The sequence below is a fragment of the Adiantum capillus-veneris genome, chromosome 22, assembly GCF_014529385.1.
Source record: "Adiantum capillus-veneris isolate H3 chromosome 22, ASM1452938v2, whole genome shotgun sequence".
Classification (NCBI taxonomy): Eukaryota; Viridiplantae; Streptophyta; class Polypodiopsida; order Polypodiales; family Pteridaceae; genus Adiantum; species Adiantum capillus-veneris.
In genome coordinates this window covers 110,942,680-110,959,588 of record NC_140952.1, presented here as the reverse complement: position 1 = coordinate 110,959,588, position 16,909 = coordinate 110,942,680, and the positions used below count along the sequence as shown (strand labels likewise).

The 16,909-nt window shown below is 43.2% G+C and overlaps 1 protein-coding gene across 8 annotated transcripts in view; it reads left to right on the top strand.

Moving 5' to 3' along the window:
• The window catches only part of LOC147430014 (uncharacterized), a 104,572-nt gene that overhangs the window by 10,509 nt on the left and 77,154 nt on the right, over positions 1–16,909 (top strand). The window contains exon 3 of one of the 8 annotated variants that reach the window (XM_086496212.1): positions 8,814–9,301. The exons of 6 other annotated variants lie outside the window; for them this stretch is intronic. In XM_086496212.1, the coding sequence (XP_086352338.1) occupies positions 8,814–8,856 (43 nt within the window). In that variant the 3' untranslated portion in view covers positions 8,857–9,301. Of the gene's footprint in view, positions 1–3,279; positions 3,623–8,813; positions 9,302–16,909 lie in introns of those variants that run through there. One more of the 8 variants, XM_086496213.1, reaches the window with a different exon arrangement.

The following is a 16,909-nucleotide window of genomic DNA, read 5'->3' as shown; positions in this document are numbered from 1 at the left end:
AAACAAAGTGGATGAACACTGTGAGTGAAGGTGCTGAGACTGAGAGATAGAGAGAGAAGAATACGACACCGGGAAGTTGCTAAAACCTCCTCCAAGGGCTCCTCTCTCGATGGCGAGAGAGGTCTACGCTATTGATTGCACAAATCTGGTATAAGTGTAGATGCGAAGCTAAGTGATGCTAATGCGGGACACTGAATGTTCAATGGTGACCATGATGACGACCTCTATCTGCTGCTGTGGCCTTGAATGTCACGTGACACATCCTACCCTATGTGTCCGTGGACAAGCTACAACATGATCAGGGTTCAGTCAGTCCAGTCAATCTAGATTAGAGGTGATCTGGCACTTTTGTCAGTCTATTCGTAGACCGTGCATGCCCAATCACTTAGCTTAGATGCATATCCTCTGGTTTCACACAGCATGATCATCAGCATTACCATTAGAATCCATCAGAATCAGTTAGCGGAATTTTCCAGTGCATTTAGTCTATTTTTCCTATTTTTGACATTTTTCACTTATTATTTTTAAGCGACTTTCCAATAAAAGTACGTAGGGCAATTTTGCTAAGTTTGTATATAAGAAAACCCAAGTTAGCACTCAATGGCAGAAGAGGCAGCAGGAGCACCGCTCAACAGGCATGTTCTCAGCAGGACCCCAAAGGCTTCTAGCGTTTTTCCTCCTCAGCAGCTTGGCTAGCGTTTTTGGACAAGACACAGCAGATCAGCCAGCGTTTTGCCCTTGCAAATTCCTGGCGACAAGACAACAGCAGATCAGCCTAGCGTTTTTGCATTTGCAGAACCTCGGCGACAGAAACACCATTTTCAGCCCTAGCATTTTTGCATCTGCCAGCAACCTCAGCGTTTTGCAGATCTATCGTAACAGAATCAGCCCTAGGACCAGTGTTTTCAGTTTTCAACAATTAGAAATCGGAGATCAAGTCCCGAACCTCGCAGATCTCACCTTTTCGCAACAGTTCCTCGCCGCACGGTCAATTTCTGCAAGGTTTACAGTTTCAGCCCGGAAAACGCAGATTTCAACATCTGCGTTTTCAGCGCGTCGTCGCCGCATCGTCGCCATCGACATCGTCACCGACATAGAGTTAGAATTCAGCAGATAGAAGATTTGCAAATTTCAGCCCATAGCGTTTTTGGACAGCAGATAGAAAGATTGCAGATTTCAGCCCTTAGGTCGACTTCGTCATCACCATCGTCGTCATCGGCATAGTCCCAAGTTTCATCAGTCCATTGTATCCGCATTGTACCACTTTGTGCAATCAATAGTAGACCATTCTCGCCAACGAGAGTGGGACCTTCGGAGGACGATCTTACAACGTCTATGGTGTCGTATCTCTCTTCTCTCTCTATCTCTCAGTCTCATACACTTGCACGCACAGTGTCCATTCACTTTGTTTGTGATCAAAGCACTTTCCATTAAGAACGGAAGGCTCTACCTTCCATAAGAACTAAAAGAAACCCTGGAGCACAGTTTTGAGCACTCATCTTGAGCAAAGCGCAAACAATCATTCCGCTGCACCTAACATTGGTGTCAGAGCTTTGGTAGTGTATCACTCAAGGAAAGAACCACAAGAATTTATTTTTGCTTGTTGCGGTCGCACGAACCCAAGTTCGCTTGGGCGTGTCGAGTCCTAATCGTGGTTTTGAAGAGTGACAGGAAACCCAAGAAAGAAGGGCTTGTCGAGCCTCCCCTTGTGTCTCTTTTCACTCATTGAGAGCGGACCGTGCACTTAGCGGCCGGCCAATCGACGTGAGGTGGGAAAAAGCAACCTTGGTGTGAGCGCAAGGCTGCCAAGGGGTGCGCCCACAGAAAGGAGTAGAACTCGGGTGAAGAGAAGATCCTTCTCAAACAGGGTTTGCAAGCGAAAGAAAACCTCAAGAACCCTAAGAACCCAAGTTCCTCGTGAACTTAAGAACCCAAGCCCACAAGATTCCACAAGAACCCACAAGAACCCACAACTTCAGAATGGTCATCACTCGAAGCGGAATAGATACGTCGCTTGGAGGTGATGAGCATGAGAGAGGCGAAGAAGAATTTTCCCCATTAGGAGGTTTTTCCGACTCTCCCCCTTTTCCATCTACGACAAGGATTGCACTAACTCCTATGGAGACTTTCGACAAGAGGATGATGGACAAGAAGTTACAAAGCGAAGAAAGAATAGCAGCCATAGAGCGCAAATACCAAGAAAGAATGGCAGCCATAGCGCGTGAGAGTGAGCAAGCACGCTTGGAAGCCAAAGCAAGAGAAGCAAAATTTGATCGCGGAACAAAGAAAGAGAAGCAAGATTTGATCGCGAGAACAAAGCAAGAATGCAAGAGTTCTTGCGATTCTTTTCTCAAGTTCAGGCACAGATGCAAGAGAATCAGCAAAAGGAGACTTTCTCAGTCTCTTCTTCTCCTAAGCAAGACACACATGATTTGAATGACAATTATTTGCATGATGATTTCGTTGACAATGATTTGCATGATGAATTAAATGATAAAGACAAGCATAATGATTTGCATGATCAAGATGTGATTTCTCACAAGCATTATGATTTGCATGATCAAGTTGTGATTTCTCACAATGATGAGTTGCATGAAGAAGATGTGATTGTTCACAAGGATGATGTGTTAGATGCTTTTTCTAGCAAAGCTAACCTCGTTGTAGATTCGATCAATCACGAAGAACTGATCTTGGCTTTCGAGTCGAGGTCCAAAGCACCCCCACAGGACGATTCGATCATTCAGGAAGGATCGATCTTGGCTCTCGAGCTTAGGTCCAAGAACCCTCATAGGAAGTATTATGTGTTCGCATGATTGATACGCACGCATTGTTCGAATATTTTATTCGTGATCGTTACCTGTATTTTAGTCAACGTCTCTATGTGATCCCTTTTCCTAGGCATGACATATTGTACGCTGAGCATGTTTCACTCATGAATGATCACGTATGTATGCGGATTTTTCATGAAAAGCTGAAAAGTATGTATGTAAGGAAGTCACATTCCATGTCTGTTCCTTGGCATGACACATTTGTAGAACGAGCACATGACAGTGTGAGCACCAAGCATGGGCATTTCCGTAGTGAATTGCCACAGTTGATTTCTCTAGATCAGAAGAGAAAGATTCGATCTCATTGTTTGCATGTGTGTGGTGAACGGTTTGGCACTCCGTCTCTTTGTTCATCTACATTGCCCGCACAGTCTTTGAGGAAGACACAATTTTTTAAGCCACTTTACATGGAATATGTATGTTCATGTTTTTGTGTTGGAAGTTGTTTCAGGAATTTTCAGCCATGGAGATTCTTGAAGAAGCAAGAAGCATGACTCTGGACGAAATTGAAGCATCGAAGGAGCCATAAAAGACTGTCTCGCTTTCTGCCCGCCCCAAAGAAGCAAGCGTTGTAGACCTTTATGAAGTTCAAGTACCGCACAACCCACACATCCTAGTGGGCCGGCGAAGAGTCCCTTCCAACATTTCGAATGATATTGGCGATCTCCCTCGCCGCCATACAGTTCGGTACCAGTACCTCACTTTGAAAAGGAGGGATGTCACGTGACACATCCAACCCTATGTGTCCGTGGACAAGCTACAACATGATTAGGGTTCAGTCAGTCGAGTCAGTCTAGATTAGAAGTGATCTGGGACTTTTGTGAGTCTATTCGTAGACGGTGCATGCCCAGTCACTTAGCATAGATGCATATCCTTTGGTTGCACACAGCATGATCATCAGCATTCCCATAAGAATCCATCACAATCAATTAGGGGAATTTTCAGTGCATTTAGCCTATTTTTCCTATTTTTGACATTTTTCACTTATTATTTTTAAGTGACTTTCCAATAAAAGTAGGTAGGGCAATTTTGCTAAGTTTGTATATAAGCAAACCCAGGTTAGCACTCAATGGCAGAAGAGGCAGCAGGAGCACCGCTCAACAGACACCTTCTCAGCAGGACCCCAAACTTCTAACATTTTTGCTCCTCAGCAGCGTGGCTAGCGTTTTTGGACAAGACACAGCAGATCAGCCAGCATTTTGCCCTTGCAGATCCCTGGTGACAAGACCACAGCAGATCAGCCTAGCGTTTTTGCATTTGTAGAACCTCGGCGACAGAAACACCATTTTCAGCCCTAGCTTTTTTCCATCTGCCAGCAACTTCAGCGTTTTGCAGATCTATTGCAACAGAATCAGCCCTAGGACCAGCGTTTTCAGTTTTGAGCAGTTAGAAATCGCAGATCAAGTCCCGAACCTCGCAGATCTCACCTTCCCACAGCAGTTCCTTGCCGCACGGTCAGTTTTTGCAAGGTTTACAGTTTCAGCCCGAAAAACGCAGATTTCAGCATCTTCGTTTTCAGCGCGTCGTCGCCGCATCGTCGCCATCGACATCGTCACCGACATAGAGTTAGAATTCAGCAGATAGAAGATTTGCAAATTTCAGCCCATAGCGTTTTTGGACAGTAAATAGAAAGATTGCAGATTTCAGCCCTTAGGTCGACTTCGTCATCACCATCGTCGTCATCGGCATAGTCCCAAGTTTCATCAGTCCATTGTATCCGCATTGTACCACTCTGTGCAATCAATAGTAGACCATTCTCGCCAACGAGAGTGGGACCTTCAGAGGACGATCTTACAACGTCTATGGTGTCGTATCTCTCTTCTCTCTCTACCTCTCAGTCTCATACACTTGCACGCACAATGTCCATTCACTTTGTTTGCGATCAAAGCACTTTCCATTAAGAACGGAAGGCTCTACCTTCCATAAGAACTAAAAGAAACCCTTGAGCACAGTACGGAGCACTCATCTTGAGCAAAGCGCAAATAATCATTCCGCTGCACCTAACATTGGTATCAGAGCTTTGGTAGTGTATCACTCAAGGAAAGAACCACAAGAATTTATTTTTGCTTGTTGCGGTCGCACGAACCCAAGTTTACTTGGGCGTGTCGAGTCCTAATCGTGGTTTTGAAGAGTGATAGGAAACCCAAGAAAGAAGGGCTTGTTGAGCCTCCCCTTGTGTCTCTTTTCACTCATTAAGAGCGGACCGTGCACTTAGCGGCCGGCCAATCGACGTGAGGTGGGAAAAAGCAGCCTTGGTGTGAGCGCAAGGTTGCCAAGGGGTGCGCCCGCGGAAAGGAGTAGAACTCGAGTGAAGAGAAGATCCTTCTCAAACAGGGTTTGCAAGCGAAAGAAAACCTCAAGAACCCCAAGAACCTCAAGACCCTCAAGAACCCAAGTTCCTCATGAATTTAAGAACCCAAGACCACAAGATTCCACAAGAACCCACAAGAACCCACAACTTCAGAATGTTCATCACTCGAAGCGGAATAGATACTTCGCTTGGAGGTGATGAGCATGAGAGAGGCGAAGAAGAATTTTCCCCATTAGGAGGTTTTTCCGACCCTCCCTCTTTTCCATCTAGGACAAGGATTACACTAACTCCTATGAAGGCTTTCGACAAGAGGATGATGGATAGGACGTTAGAAAGCGAAGAAAGAATAGCAACCATAGACCGCAAATACCAAGAAAGAATGGCAGCCATAGTGCGTGAGAGCGAGCAAGCACGCTTGGAAGCCAAAGCAAGAGAAGCAAATTATGATCGCGAGAACAAAGAAAGAGAAGCAAGATTTGATCGCGAGAACAAAGCAAGAATGCAAGAGTTCTTGCGACTCTTTTCTCAAGTTCAGGCACAGATGCAAGAGAATCAGGAAAAGGAGACTCTCTCAGTCTCTTCTTCTCCTAAGCAAGACACACATGATTTGCATGATGATTTGGTTGACAATGATTTGCATGATGATAAGCATGATGAATTGAATGATAAAGACAAGCATGATGATTTGCATGATCAAGATGTGATTTCTCACAAGCATGATGATTTGCATGATCAAGATGTGATTTCTCACAAGCATGATGAGTTGCATGAAGAAGATGTGATTGTTCACAAGGATGGTGTGTTAGTGGATGATTTTTCTAGCGAAGCTAACCTCGTTGTAGATTCGATCAATCACGAAGAACCGATCTTGGCTTTCGATTCGAGGTCCAGAGAACTAGGGCAATTTTGCTAAGTTTGTATATAAGCAAACCTAAGTTAGCACTCAATGGCAGAAGAGGCAGCAGGAGCACTGCTCAACAGGCACCTTCTCAGTAGGACCCCAAAGGCTTCTAGCATTTTTGCTCCTCAGCAGCTTGGCTAGTGTTTTTGGACAAGACATAACAGATAAGCCAGCGTTTTGTCCTTGCAGATCCCTGGCGACAAGACCACAACAGATCAGCCTAGTGTTTTTGCATTTGCAGAACCTCGGTGACAGAAACACCATTTTCAGCCCTAGCGTTTTTGCATCTGCTAGCAACCTCAGCGTTTTTGCAGATCTATCGCAACGGAATCAGCTCTAGGACTAGCATTTTCAGTTTTTAGCAGTTAGAAATCGTAGATCAAGTCCCGAACCTCGCAGATCTCACCTTTCCGCAGCAGTTTATCGCCGCACGGTCAGTTTTTGCAAGGCTTACAGTTTCAGCTCGGAAAATGCAGATTTCAGCATCTGCGTTTTCAGCGCGTCGTGGTTGCATCATCGCCATCGACATAGAGTCAAAATTTAGCAGATAGAAGATTTGCAGATTTCAGTCCATAGCATTTTTGGACAGCAGATAGAAAGATTGCAGACTTCAGTCCTTAGGTCGACTTCGTCATCACTGTCGTTGTCATCGGCATAGTCCCAAGTTGCATCACTCCATTGCATCCACATTGTACCACTTTGTGCAATCAATAGTAGACCATTCTCGCCAACGAGAGTGGGGCCTTTGGAGGAGGATTTTATAACGTCTCTGGTGTCGTATCTCTCTTCTCTCTCTATCTCTCAGTCTCATACACTTGCACGCACAATGTCCATTCACTTGTTTGTGATCAAAGCACTTTCCATTAAGAACGGAAGGCTCTACCTTCCATAAGAACTAAAAGGAACCCTTGAGCACAGTTTGGAGCACTCATCTTGAGCAAAGCGCAAACAATCATTCCGTTGCACCTAACATTGGTATCAGAGCTTTGACAGTGTTCTGTATCACTCAAGGAAACAACCACAAGAATCACAAGAATTTCTTTTTGCTTGTTGCGGTCGCACGAACCCAAGTTCGCTTGGGCGTGTCGAGTCCTAATCGTGGTTTTGAAGAGTGACAGGAAACTCAAGAAAGAAGTGCTTGTCCAGCCTCCCCTTGTGTCTCTTTTCACTCATTGAGAGCGGATCGTGCACTTAGGGGCCGGCCAATCGACATGAGGTGGAAAAAAGCAACCTTGGTGTGAGCGCAAGGCTGCCAAGGGGTGCGCCCGTGGAAAGGAGTAGAACTCGGGTGAAGAGAAGATCCTTCTCAAACACGGTTTGCAAGCGCAAGAAAACCTCAAGAATCCCAAGAACCTCAAGAACCTCAAGACCCTCAAGAATCCAAGTTCCTCGTGAACTTAAGAACCCAAGACCACAAGATTCCACAAGAACCAACAAGAACCCACGACTTTAGAATGGTCATCACTCGAAGCGAAATGCTTCGCTTTGAGGTGATGAGCATGAGAGAGGCGTAGAAGATCTCTCCCCACCAGGAGGTTTTTCCGACCCTCCCCCTTTTCCATCTACGACAAGGATTGCACTAACTCTTATGGAGGCTTTCGACAAGAGGATGATGGAAAGGACGTTAGAAAGCGAAGAAAGAATAGCAGCCATAGAGCGCAAATACCAAGAAAGAATGGAAGCCATAGCACGTGAGAGCGAGCAAGCACGCTTGGCAGCCAAAGCAAGAGAAGCACGCGGGAACAAAGAAAGAGAAGCAAGATTTGATCGCGAGAACAATGCAAGAATGCAAGAGTTCTTGCGACTCTTTTCTCAAGTTCAGGCACAGATGCAAGAGAATCAGGAAAAGGAGACTCTCTCAGTCTCTTCTTCTCCTAAGCAAGACACCCATGATTTGCATGATGATTTGAATGACAATGATTTGCATGATGATTTGGTTGACAATAATTTACATGATGATAAGTATGATGAATTGAATGATAAAGTTAAGCATGATGATTTGCATGATCAAGATGTGATTTCTCACAAGCATGATGATTTGCATGATCAAGATATGATTTCTCACAAGCATGATGAGTTGCATGAAGAAGATGTGATTGTTCACAAGGATGGCGTGTTAGTGGATGCTTTTTCTAGCGAAGCTAACCTCGTTGTAAATTTGATCAATCACGAAGATCCGATTTTGGCTTTCGAGTCGAGGTGCAAAGAACCCTCACAGGACGATTCGATCATTCAGGAAGGATCGATCTTTACTCTCGAGCCTAGGTCCAAAGAACCCACACCGGAAGTATTATGTGTTCGCATGATTGATACGCACGCATTGTTCGAATGTTTCATTCATGATCGTTTCGTGTATTTTATTCAACGTCTTTATGTGATCCATTTTCCTAGGCATGGCATATTGTACGTTGAGCACGTTTCACTCATGAATGAGCACGTATGTATGCGGATTTTTCATAAAAAGTTGAAAAGTATGTATGTAAGGAAGTCACATTCCATGTCTCTTCCTTGGCATGACACATTCGTAGAACGAGCACATGACAGTATGAGCACCAAGCATTGGCATTTCCGTAGTGAATTGCCATAGTTGATTGCTCTAGATCAAAAGAGAAAGATTCGATTTCATTGTTTGCATGTGTGTGGTGAATGGTTTGACACTCCGTCTCTTTGTTCATCTACATTGCCTGCACAGTCTTTGAGGAAGACACGATTTTTTATAGTCACTTTACATGGAATAGGTATGTTCATGTTTTTGTGTTGGAGGTTGTTTCAGGAATTTTCAGCCATGGAGATTCTTGAAGAACCAAGAAGCATGACTCTCGACGAAATTGAAGCATCGAAGGAGCCACAAAAGACTTTGTGTAGCTTTCGGCGCGGCCCAAAGAAGCAAGCGTAGCAGACCTTTATGAAGTTCAAGTACCGCACGACCCACACATCCGAGTGGGTCGGCGAAGAGTCTCTTCCAGGATTCCAGATGCTATTGGTGATCTCTCTCGACGCCATACAGTTTGGTACGAGTACCTCACTTTGAAAAGGAGGGGATGTCACGTGACACATCGAACCCTATGTGTCCGTGGACAAGCTACAATATGATCAGGGTTCAATCAGTCCACTCAGTCTAGATTAGAAGTGATCTGGCACTTTTGTGAGTCTATTCGTAGACCGTGCATGTCTAGTCACTTAGCATAGATGCATATCCTCTTGTTGCACACAGCATGATCATTAGCATTCCCATCAGGATCCATCAAATCAGTTAGGGGAATTTCCAGTGCATTTAACTTATTTTTTCTATTTTTGACATTTTTCACTTATTATTTTTAAGTGACTTTCCAAGAAAAGTAGGTAGGGCAATTTTGCTAAGTTTGTATATAAGCAAACCCAAGTTAGCACTCAATGGCAGAAGAGGCAGCAAGAGCACCGCTCAACAAGCACCTTCTCAACAGGACCCCAAAGGCTTCTAGCGTTTTTGCTCCTCAGCAGTTTGGCTAGCGTTTTTGGACAAGACACAGCAGATCAGCTAGCGTTTTGCCCTTGCAGATCCCTGGCGACAAGACCACAATAGATCAGCCTAGCGTTTTTGCATTTGCAAAACCTCGGCGACAGAAACTCCATTTTCAGCCCTAGCGTTTTTGCATCTTCCAGCAACTTCAGCGTTTTGCAGATCTGTCGCAACAGAATCAGCCCTAGGACCAGCGTTTTCAGTTTTCAGCAGTTAGAAATCGCAGATCAAGTCCCGAACCTCACAGATATCACCCTCCCGCAGAGCAGTTCCTCGCCGCACGGTCAGTTTTTGCAAGGTTTACAGTTTCAACTCGAAAAACACAGATTTCAGCATTTGCATTTTCAGTGCGTCGTCGTCGCATCATCGCCATCGACATCGTCACCGACATAGAGTTAGAATTTAGCAGATAGAAGATTTGCAGATTTCAACCCATAGCGTTTTTGGACAGTAGATAGAAAGATTGCAGATTTCAGCCCTTAGGTCGACTTCGTCATCACCATCGTCGTCATCGGCATAGTTCCAAGTTGCACATTACATCCACATTGTACCACTTTGTGCAATCAATAGTAGACCATTCTCGCCAACGAGAGTGGGACCTTCGGAGGATGATTTTACGTCTTTGGTGTCGTATCTCTCTTCTCTCTCTATCTCTCAGTCTCATACACTTGCACGCACAGTGTCCATTCACTTTGTTTGTGATGAAAGCACTTTTCATTAAGAACGGAAGGCTCTACCTTCCATAAGCACTAAAAGGAACCCTTGAGCATAGTTCGGAGCACTCATCTTGAGCAAAGTGCAAAAAATCATTCTGTTGCACCTAACATTGAAGGTTGGTAACGCTTGACTGCTTGCTCTTCCTAAAAACGCTAATTGGCTGTTGACAGAAAACGCTGATTGGCTGACTATAATTGCGTAGAAAAACATTGATCTTGATGTTGTTTTGTTCTTTGAATTAGTGTTGAAAACATTGGTCTGGTATTGCTGAAACGCTGCTGCAAAAACGCTATCCTGATGGTACTGAAGTGCTGCTGCAAAAACATTGTCCTGCTCGTCCTTTTCTTGTTGAATTTCCCTACTGAAAACGTTGGCTTGAGGCTGAATCACTGATGCAAAACGCTACTGAAATCGCCAAAGGTTGGGCTGAAGTCGTTGGAGTTCAAGTGTTGAAAAACGCCAGGCTGATGGGGGGTTGTTCTTGTAGAGAGGGGGAGAGAGAAGCCTGCTTCAAATTAATTGCCCGATGCACTTTCTCCTCTTCTGCCAGTTAGTACTAGCCCTAGGTTTGCTTATATATTACTTTAGCGAAATTGCCCTACCTAGTTCCCAACAAAGGTCACTTAATAAATAAGTGAAAAATGTCAAAAATAGGGAAAATAGGTTTTATGCACCGGAAACTGCTCCTGATGGATTCTGATGGTAATGTTGATGATCATGTTGTGTGCAACCAGAGGATATGCATCTACCCTAAGTGTCTGGGCATGCACGGTTTGCGAACACACTCCTAAAAGTTCCAGAAAACTTCCTATTCTAGACTGACTTGACTGAACTGAACCCTGGTCATGCTGTAGCTTGTCCACGGACACATAGGGTTGGATGTGTCACGTGACAATTAGTGAATCATTTGGCAAAAGTATTGGACCGACACAATCCTCTAGCCTAGACCTACGTGCATGTCATGTCAGATGTCCACGGAAGAGTAATAATATATGTTAAAAAATCGTTTACAAACCATTTTTGCAAGAAGATTCCAAAACCAAAAAACCTAATCTAATAGGCTAGTTTGGACATGCAGGTCCTGCAAGGAGGCTCACAAAATTGTTGGTACAAATCCTCCTAGGATTCTAGACACTCATGTCTAGAGATATGTACATATTGTCTTTGGAAGTTGATGAAGCTTGTCCACATGGCACGTATAGCCATGCGCATGTGACATCTCCTCCTTCTTAAAGTGAGGTACAGGTACCAAGCTGCACGGCCTCCTTGTATGAGGCTAGAAAATCTAGATAGTCGATGAAAAATTCCTCGTCCACCCAAGTAGCTTCATTTGTCCGTCGATCCTTCAACTTCAGAAAGTATTGCCTTGCTTGCTTCTTTGTTTCGTTCTTGAATTGATGCAAAAGGATTTGTTTCGGCTCCTTCACTTTGGCTTAGTCAACTATCTTTTGTCGCTCCTTGTTTGACAAAATGCATACTTTTATCCTCCGTGCGTCAGGAATAGGCAACGATATGATTAGACCTTGTTACTTATCATGAGGGACCTTTTGGACATACAACACATTTAGTAACATAGTGGTACTTATCTTTACGCACCTTTGGACAATAAAAATATCATTCAATCTTTTCTAGTGTAGCATTTATACCTCTGTGACCACCCGTTAATGCATCTTGCATGAAAAATTAGTGCTTTGTGAGAACGTTGGAGATGGTGAGGCTATGGCGGATGCTACTAAGTGAAAGCCATGGATGCTTAGGGGCATGGAGGTGCAAAGATTGAGAGAGAGAGAGAGAGAGAGAGAGAGAGAGAGAGAGAGAGAGAGACGCTATTGTATTCGTTTATTGAAGCCTTACATATATATAGATTTAGAATTTGCCATGCAAACTTCAAAAACAGTAACATGGTGCTATTGTTAAGCTATCGACGAAGAGAGTTTTTGGTTTACTTCCAAACATTGGGTTTAAGGTGTATCCTATAACCTCACAAGAAGTGGGACAATAGACTGAGAACATATAAATTTTGGGAGGTCTTACCACTTACTTGTGGCCATGTCTAACCCGTACAATGTATGTCATGGCAATTATGAACAATTTATAAGCCAAAAAAAGGCTTTGACTGATTTTGTTGACAAAAGATAAACTTTGAAAAAAAGTATGATACTGAACTGGAAAACTAGTTTTGATATGTGCAAGATCAGTAGTTGTAATTGAGAAGATCTAGGTCAGAGACTTGTTTAATGATTTCGAAAGCCTTTGAAGGCTTTGAAGCCAAAAATTCTATAATTGAACAAGTCTTTGAAGGCTTTGAATGCCTTTGAAGCCTTTGAAGCCAAAAATTCTGCTGTGGGAAGGTGAGATCTGCGAGGTTCGAGACTTGTTCTGTGGAGTGTCTATGCTGAAAATTGAAAATGTTGGTCTTCTTGTTGATTTCGTCGTGGAGAAACTACAAAACGCTCCAAAAACGCTAGGGTTGATTTGGTCTTGTTGTGGAAAATGTGCTAACGCTAGGGATGATCTACTGTTCTACTGTCACCGGGAATCTGCAGTGCAAAAGCTGGCCGATCTTGTTGATGGTTGAAAAATGCAGTCTTCCTTCCGCGGCTAGGAGTCTTGCTGAGAAGGTGCCTGCTGAACGCTTGGTTCCTGTTGCCTCTTCTGCTAGAAAGTGCTAGCTCTAGGTTTTCTTATATACTAGCCAATTTTCCTACCTAGTTCCCAACAAAAGTCACTTAAAAATAATAAGTGAAAAATGTCAAAAATAGGGAAAAATAGGTTCATTGCACTGGAAAATGCTCCTGATTTTTGATGGTAATGTTGATGATCACGCCGTGTGCAACCAGACGATATGCATCTACTCTAAGTGCTTGGGTATGCACGGTCTGCGAACAGACTCACGAAAGTTCCAGAACACTTCCTATTCTAGACTGACTTACCTGAACTGAATCCTGGTCATGCTATAGCTTGTCCACAGACACAAAGGGTTGGATGTGTCATGTACAAGGTGGCGTTTCAATATGTTGTCCTTGCAACTAGGAGCTTGGCGCTCTGATACCAATCGTTGGAGATGGCGAGGCTATGGCGGAGGCCACGCAGTGAAAGCCACACACACACACACACACACACACACACACACACACACACACACACACACACACACACACACACACACACACAAAGCTTCGACCCAGAGCACAAAACGACACACTATTGTACTAGTTTATTAAAGACTTACGTATATATAGATTGGAATTTGCCATGCAAACTTCTAAAACAAGTGGAGATCGAGTTGCATGCTACATGGATATGCTCCCATGGGTAGACAACCCTTTAGTCTAGGGCTTGAATCCTAGAGAAGACGACACACACAAACAATTCCCAAAGAAAAGCCAACCATCACGAATGATATAATTGTATGGACCTTGTGCATTAAGTGCTTGTAACCAATGCTCTTCAAACTTTTGAACATATGTAATTTTTCTTGAGCTTATCAAAACGAACACCTTGAATAGAGAGAAAAGAATGTGTTTCTAATAAGAGAATTTGTTCTTTCCTACGCAATGCATTAGCAATAGGGTTAGGTTTGCCAGCATATACTTAATCATATAGTCAAATTGCTCAAAAAATTGAGACCATCGTGCTTGTCTACCACTCCAACGTGATTCCAGTCCCCCTCCCTTACCACGCGTCGAAAGATGCTCTCTCTGGGAGGGTCTCCTACAGCCTCGAGGCACATAGCAAATAGAGAGAGAAAGAGAGAGGGAGAGAGGCAGGAAAAGCCCCCCGTCCGTACTAGTAATTATAATAATTCTTCTCAACACTATTTAGTTTACGAGAGAGAAATGCCACTGAATGATCATTTTGCTAGAAAAGCGCACATATAACAATATTGCTAGCATCAATCCAAACCTCAAAAGGATTCTTTCAACAGGCAAGGACGAGGCATGGTTCTTGTGTAATTTCTATTTTGAGCCCTTTAAAAGTACTCTTAGCAGTATCGATCATGATTATGCGCTAAGGACAAGTCTTGTCATCAATTAACAAATCAAACAGTAGTGTGGCAATGTGTACAAAGTTTCTAATCTAAGAACTGTATGTTTGATACAGAAAAAAATGAGCAAATATCTTATGCGGTCTCAAGCATAAGCCACTCTCTTAGCTCCCTGATTTTGGTGGGATCAAGTTGAATGCTGTTGGGAGAGATGATGTAGTCCAAATAGATGGTTTTAAGACGATTAGCATCCAATGAGGCTAAAACTTTCTCTACATCTATAGCATGCTGCTCCCATGAAAGTTGAGAATATAGAATATCATCGAGAAAAATAAATAGGCACTAACTGACCAAGTCAATGACAATACACATCATCATATGGTTAAACGTACCAGGTGCACCCGCCAGATCAAACATCATAAGCATAAACTCGTAATGCCCTCTATCAGTCCCAAAGGTGGACTTATAGATGTCTCACTTTGCGATTCTTACGTGGTGGTAACCACTCTTCAAGTCAACGTTCAAAAACATGATAGTCTCATTGAGATGCTCTAAAATATACTCAATGCGAGGCATAGAGAATTTGTTCTTAATCTCGTCATCTCATTGAGGGCCTTGTAATCCAAACATATCCACGATGAGCTATCTTTCTTACAAACAAACAGAGTTAGAGCAGCAAAAGGACTTATTTTGGGACGTATAAAATCCCTATCCAATAACTCACCTAGCTGGCTCTTTAACTCCTCTTCATTAGCCTTGTTCAAACAATATGTAAATTTACTTCCAACATGTGCTCAACCCACTAGGTCCATGATATAATGCTTCGGTCACTTGGGAGGGAGTGTAAGAGGAAGATTCTTGGAAAAACAAATGCTCCAAGATAATCAAATGCTCTAACTTGGCAAACAACTCACCATACCTTCCAGTAATATCGAAGTTCCTTGGTATGGGAAGATGGCGGTTGCTTTGGCTTTTCGACTTAGCTCTCTTTTTGCTTGGACATGAGAGATGAGAGGGAGAGAGAGAATACCACTTCTGCCTTGAATGAGAACGGACTGCAACACATTATCATCGATGAAAAGTATGAGCTTATACCAATCGATAATTGGCTTAAACGTGCAAAACCACTTTATGCCCAAGATAATATCACACCTTGCGAGATTAGAGGCTACACAAGGATGAGAGAATTGTGTTTGTTGAATGAGCAGTTTGACATCATTACATTCTTGAGAGATCAAAGCATCTATGCCTCCAGAGAACTCCTACATCAAAACAGTGGGAATAAGAGAAGTCTTAAGACATGCACATTTCACAAGAGACTTACTAACGACATCTTGAGAAGTTATAGAATCAAACAAAGCATTGATAATGAGTTCTCATCATCAGAATTCCCCTCCGACTTAGCTTATTGCTCTACCACGCTCATAGCATTCACTTGAGGGGTAGGGCTAGGAGTTAAAGCAATAGCGGATTCATTTTTAGATTCTTTCTTAGGACAATCTTTTTACATGTGATCTACTATGGGGCAACAAAAACACCAACGTTTCTTTGCATACAATGCCTATTTTTCTTTACTTAATTGACCACGTACTATTCCTTGAGAAAATTTCTCATCAGGTGTGAGTTTAGGTTTCTCAGATTTTCCTTTACCCTTATTTTTATCTTTGTCATTCATAGATTGAAATGTAGTTGGAGAATTAGATTGAGAAAAAGATTCTCAAGAGTTCTTTTTATTGTGACTATTCTCATTAGAATTTTTGTCCTTGTCTTTAGAGGAGTCAGTAAAGGAAGAGTTACCATTAATGTAGGCTTTCTTGAGCTTACCCTTGTTGTGATTCATGTCTTGAAGTTGAGCCAAGTGTATCGCCTCTTGTAATATCTTTGGATCGTCGACTTCCATGTCAAACTTGATCGAGTGGTCCAATCCAAAGAAAAAGGCCTCCAACCTTTCGTCCTCCGATTTCCTCAATTGTCCACCTAAGTGGGACACATGGTTAGCATACATATCACACATTTATCTTGTTGAGACAAAGCTAAAAAATACTCCTTCAATTGCTCCCAATACTCTGGAGACAGGAAACAAGCCTTAAGATTCTCATTAAACTCCTCCCAACCGGTCACTATCTATGTTCACTACTCGAGATTGAGACCTTCTTGCTTGCGCTTGTTGGCATGGTGACTCTTCCCTGTCACTTGAAGATGATGATTCCTCTTCTTCTTCTCTCCATCATTCGGCACATGCCTTCATTCTTTTGCTTGAGACCCTCCTGCTTGCGCTTGTTGGCGTGGCGGCTCTTCCTTGTCACTCAAAGATGATGATTTCTCTTCATCGTCTCTCCATCATTCAATGCAAGCCTTCATTCTTGGTGTGGTGGCAGCTAGGCTTGCTGCTCTGTGCCTATCGCTTGTAATCCCGTGATGGGGCCTCTCTCCGACTACCTTGTCTAGAGCTTGAGGAGTGCTAAGAACGAGTGTGCGTGAACATTTTCTTGTGTTTTTAAACCAAGCCAGCTTCTCGCAACCTTGGAGAGTATTTTTGTTAGCAAGCGGACGCTCTTTGAATTTTTTTTTGGTTCACGCTATGGGGTGTGGTGTAAGCTCATTTGTGAGAATGAGAGAAGAACCAAGTGACAAGTGAGTGAATCTTCTATTTACAAGGGCCCAT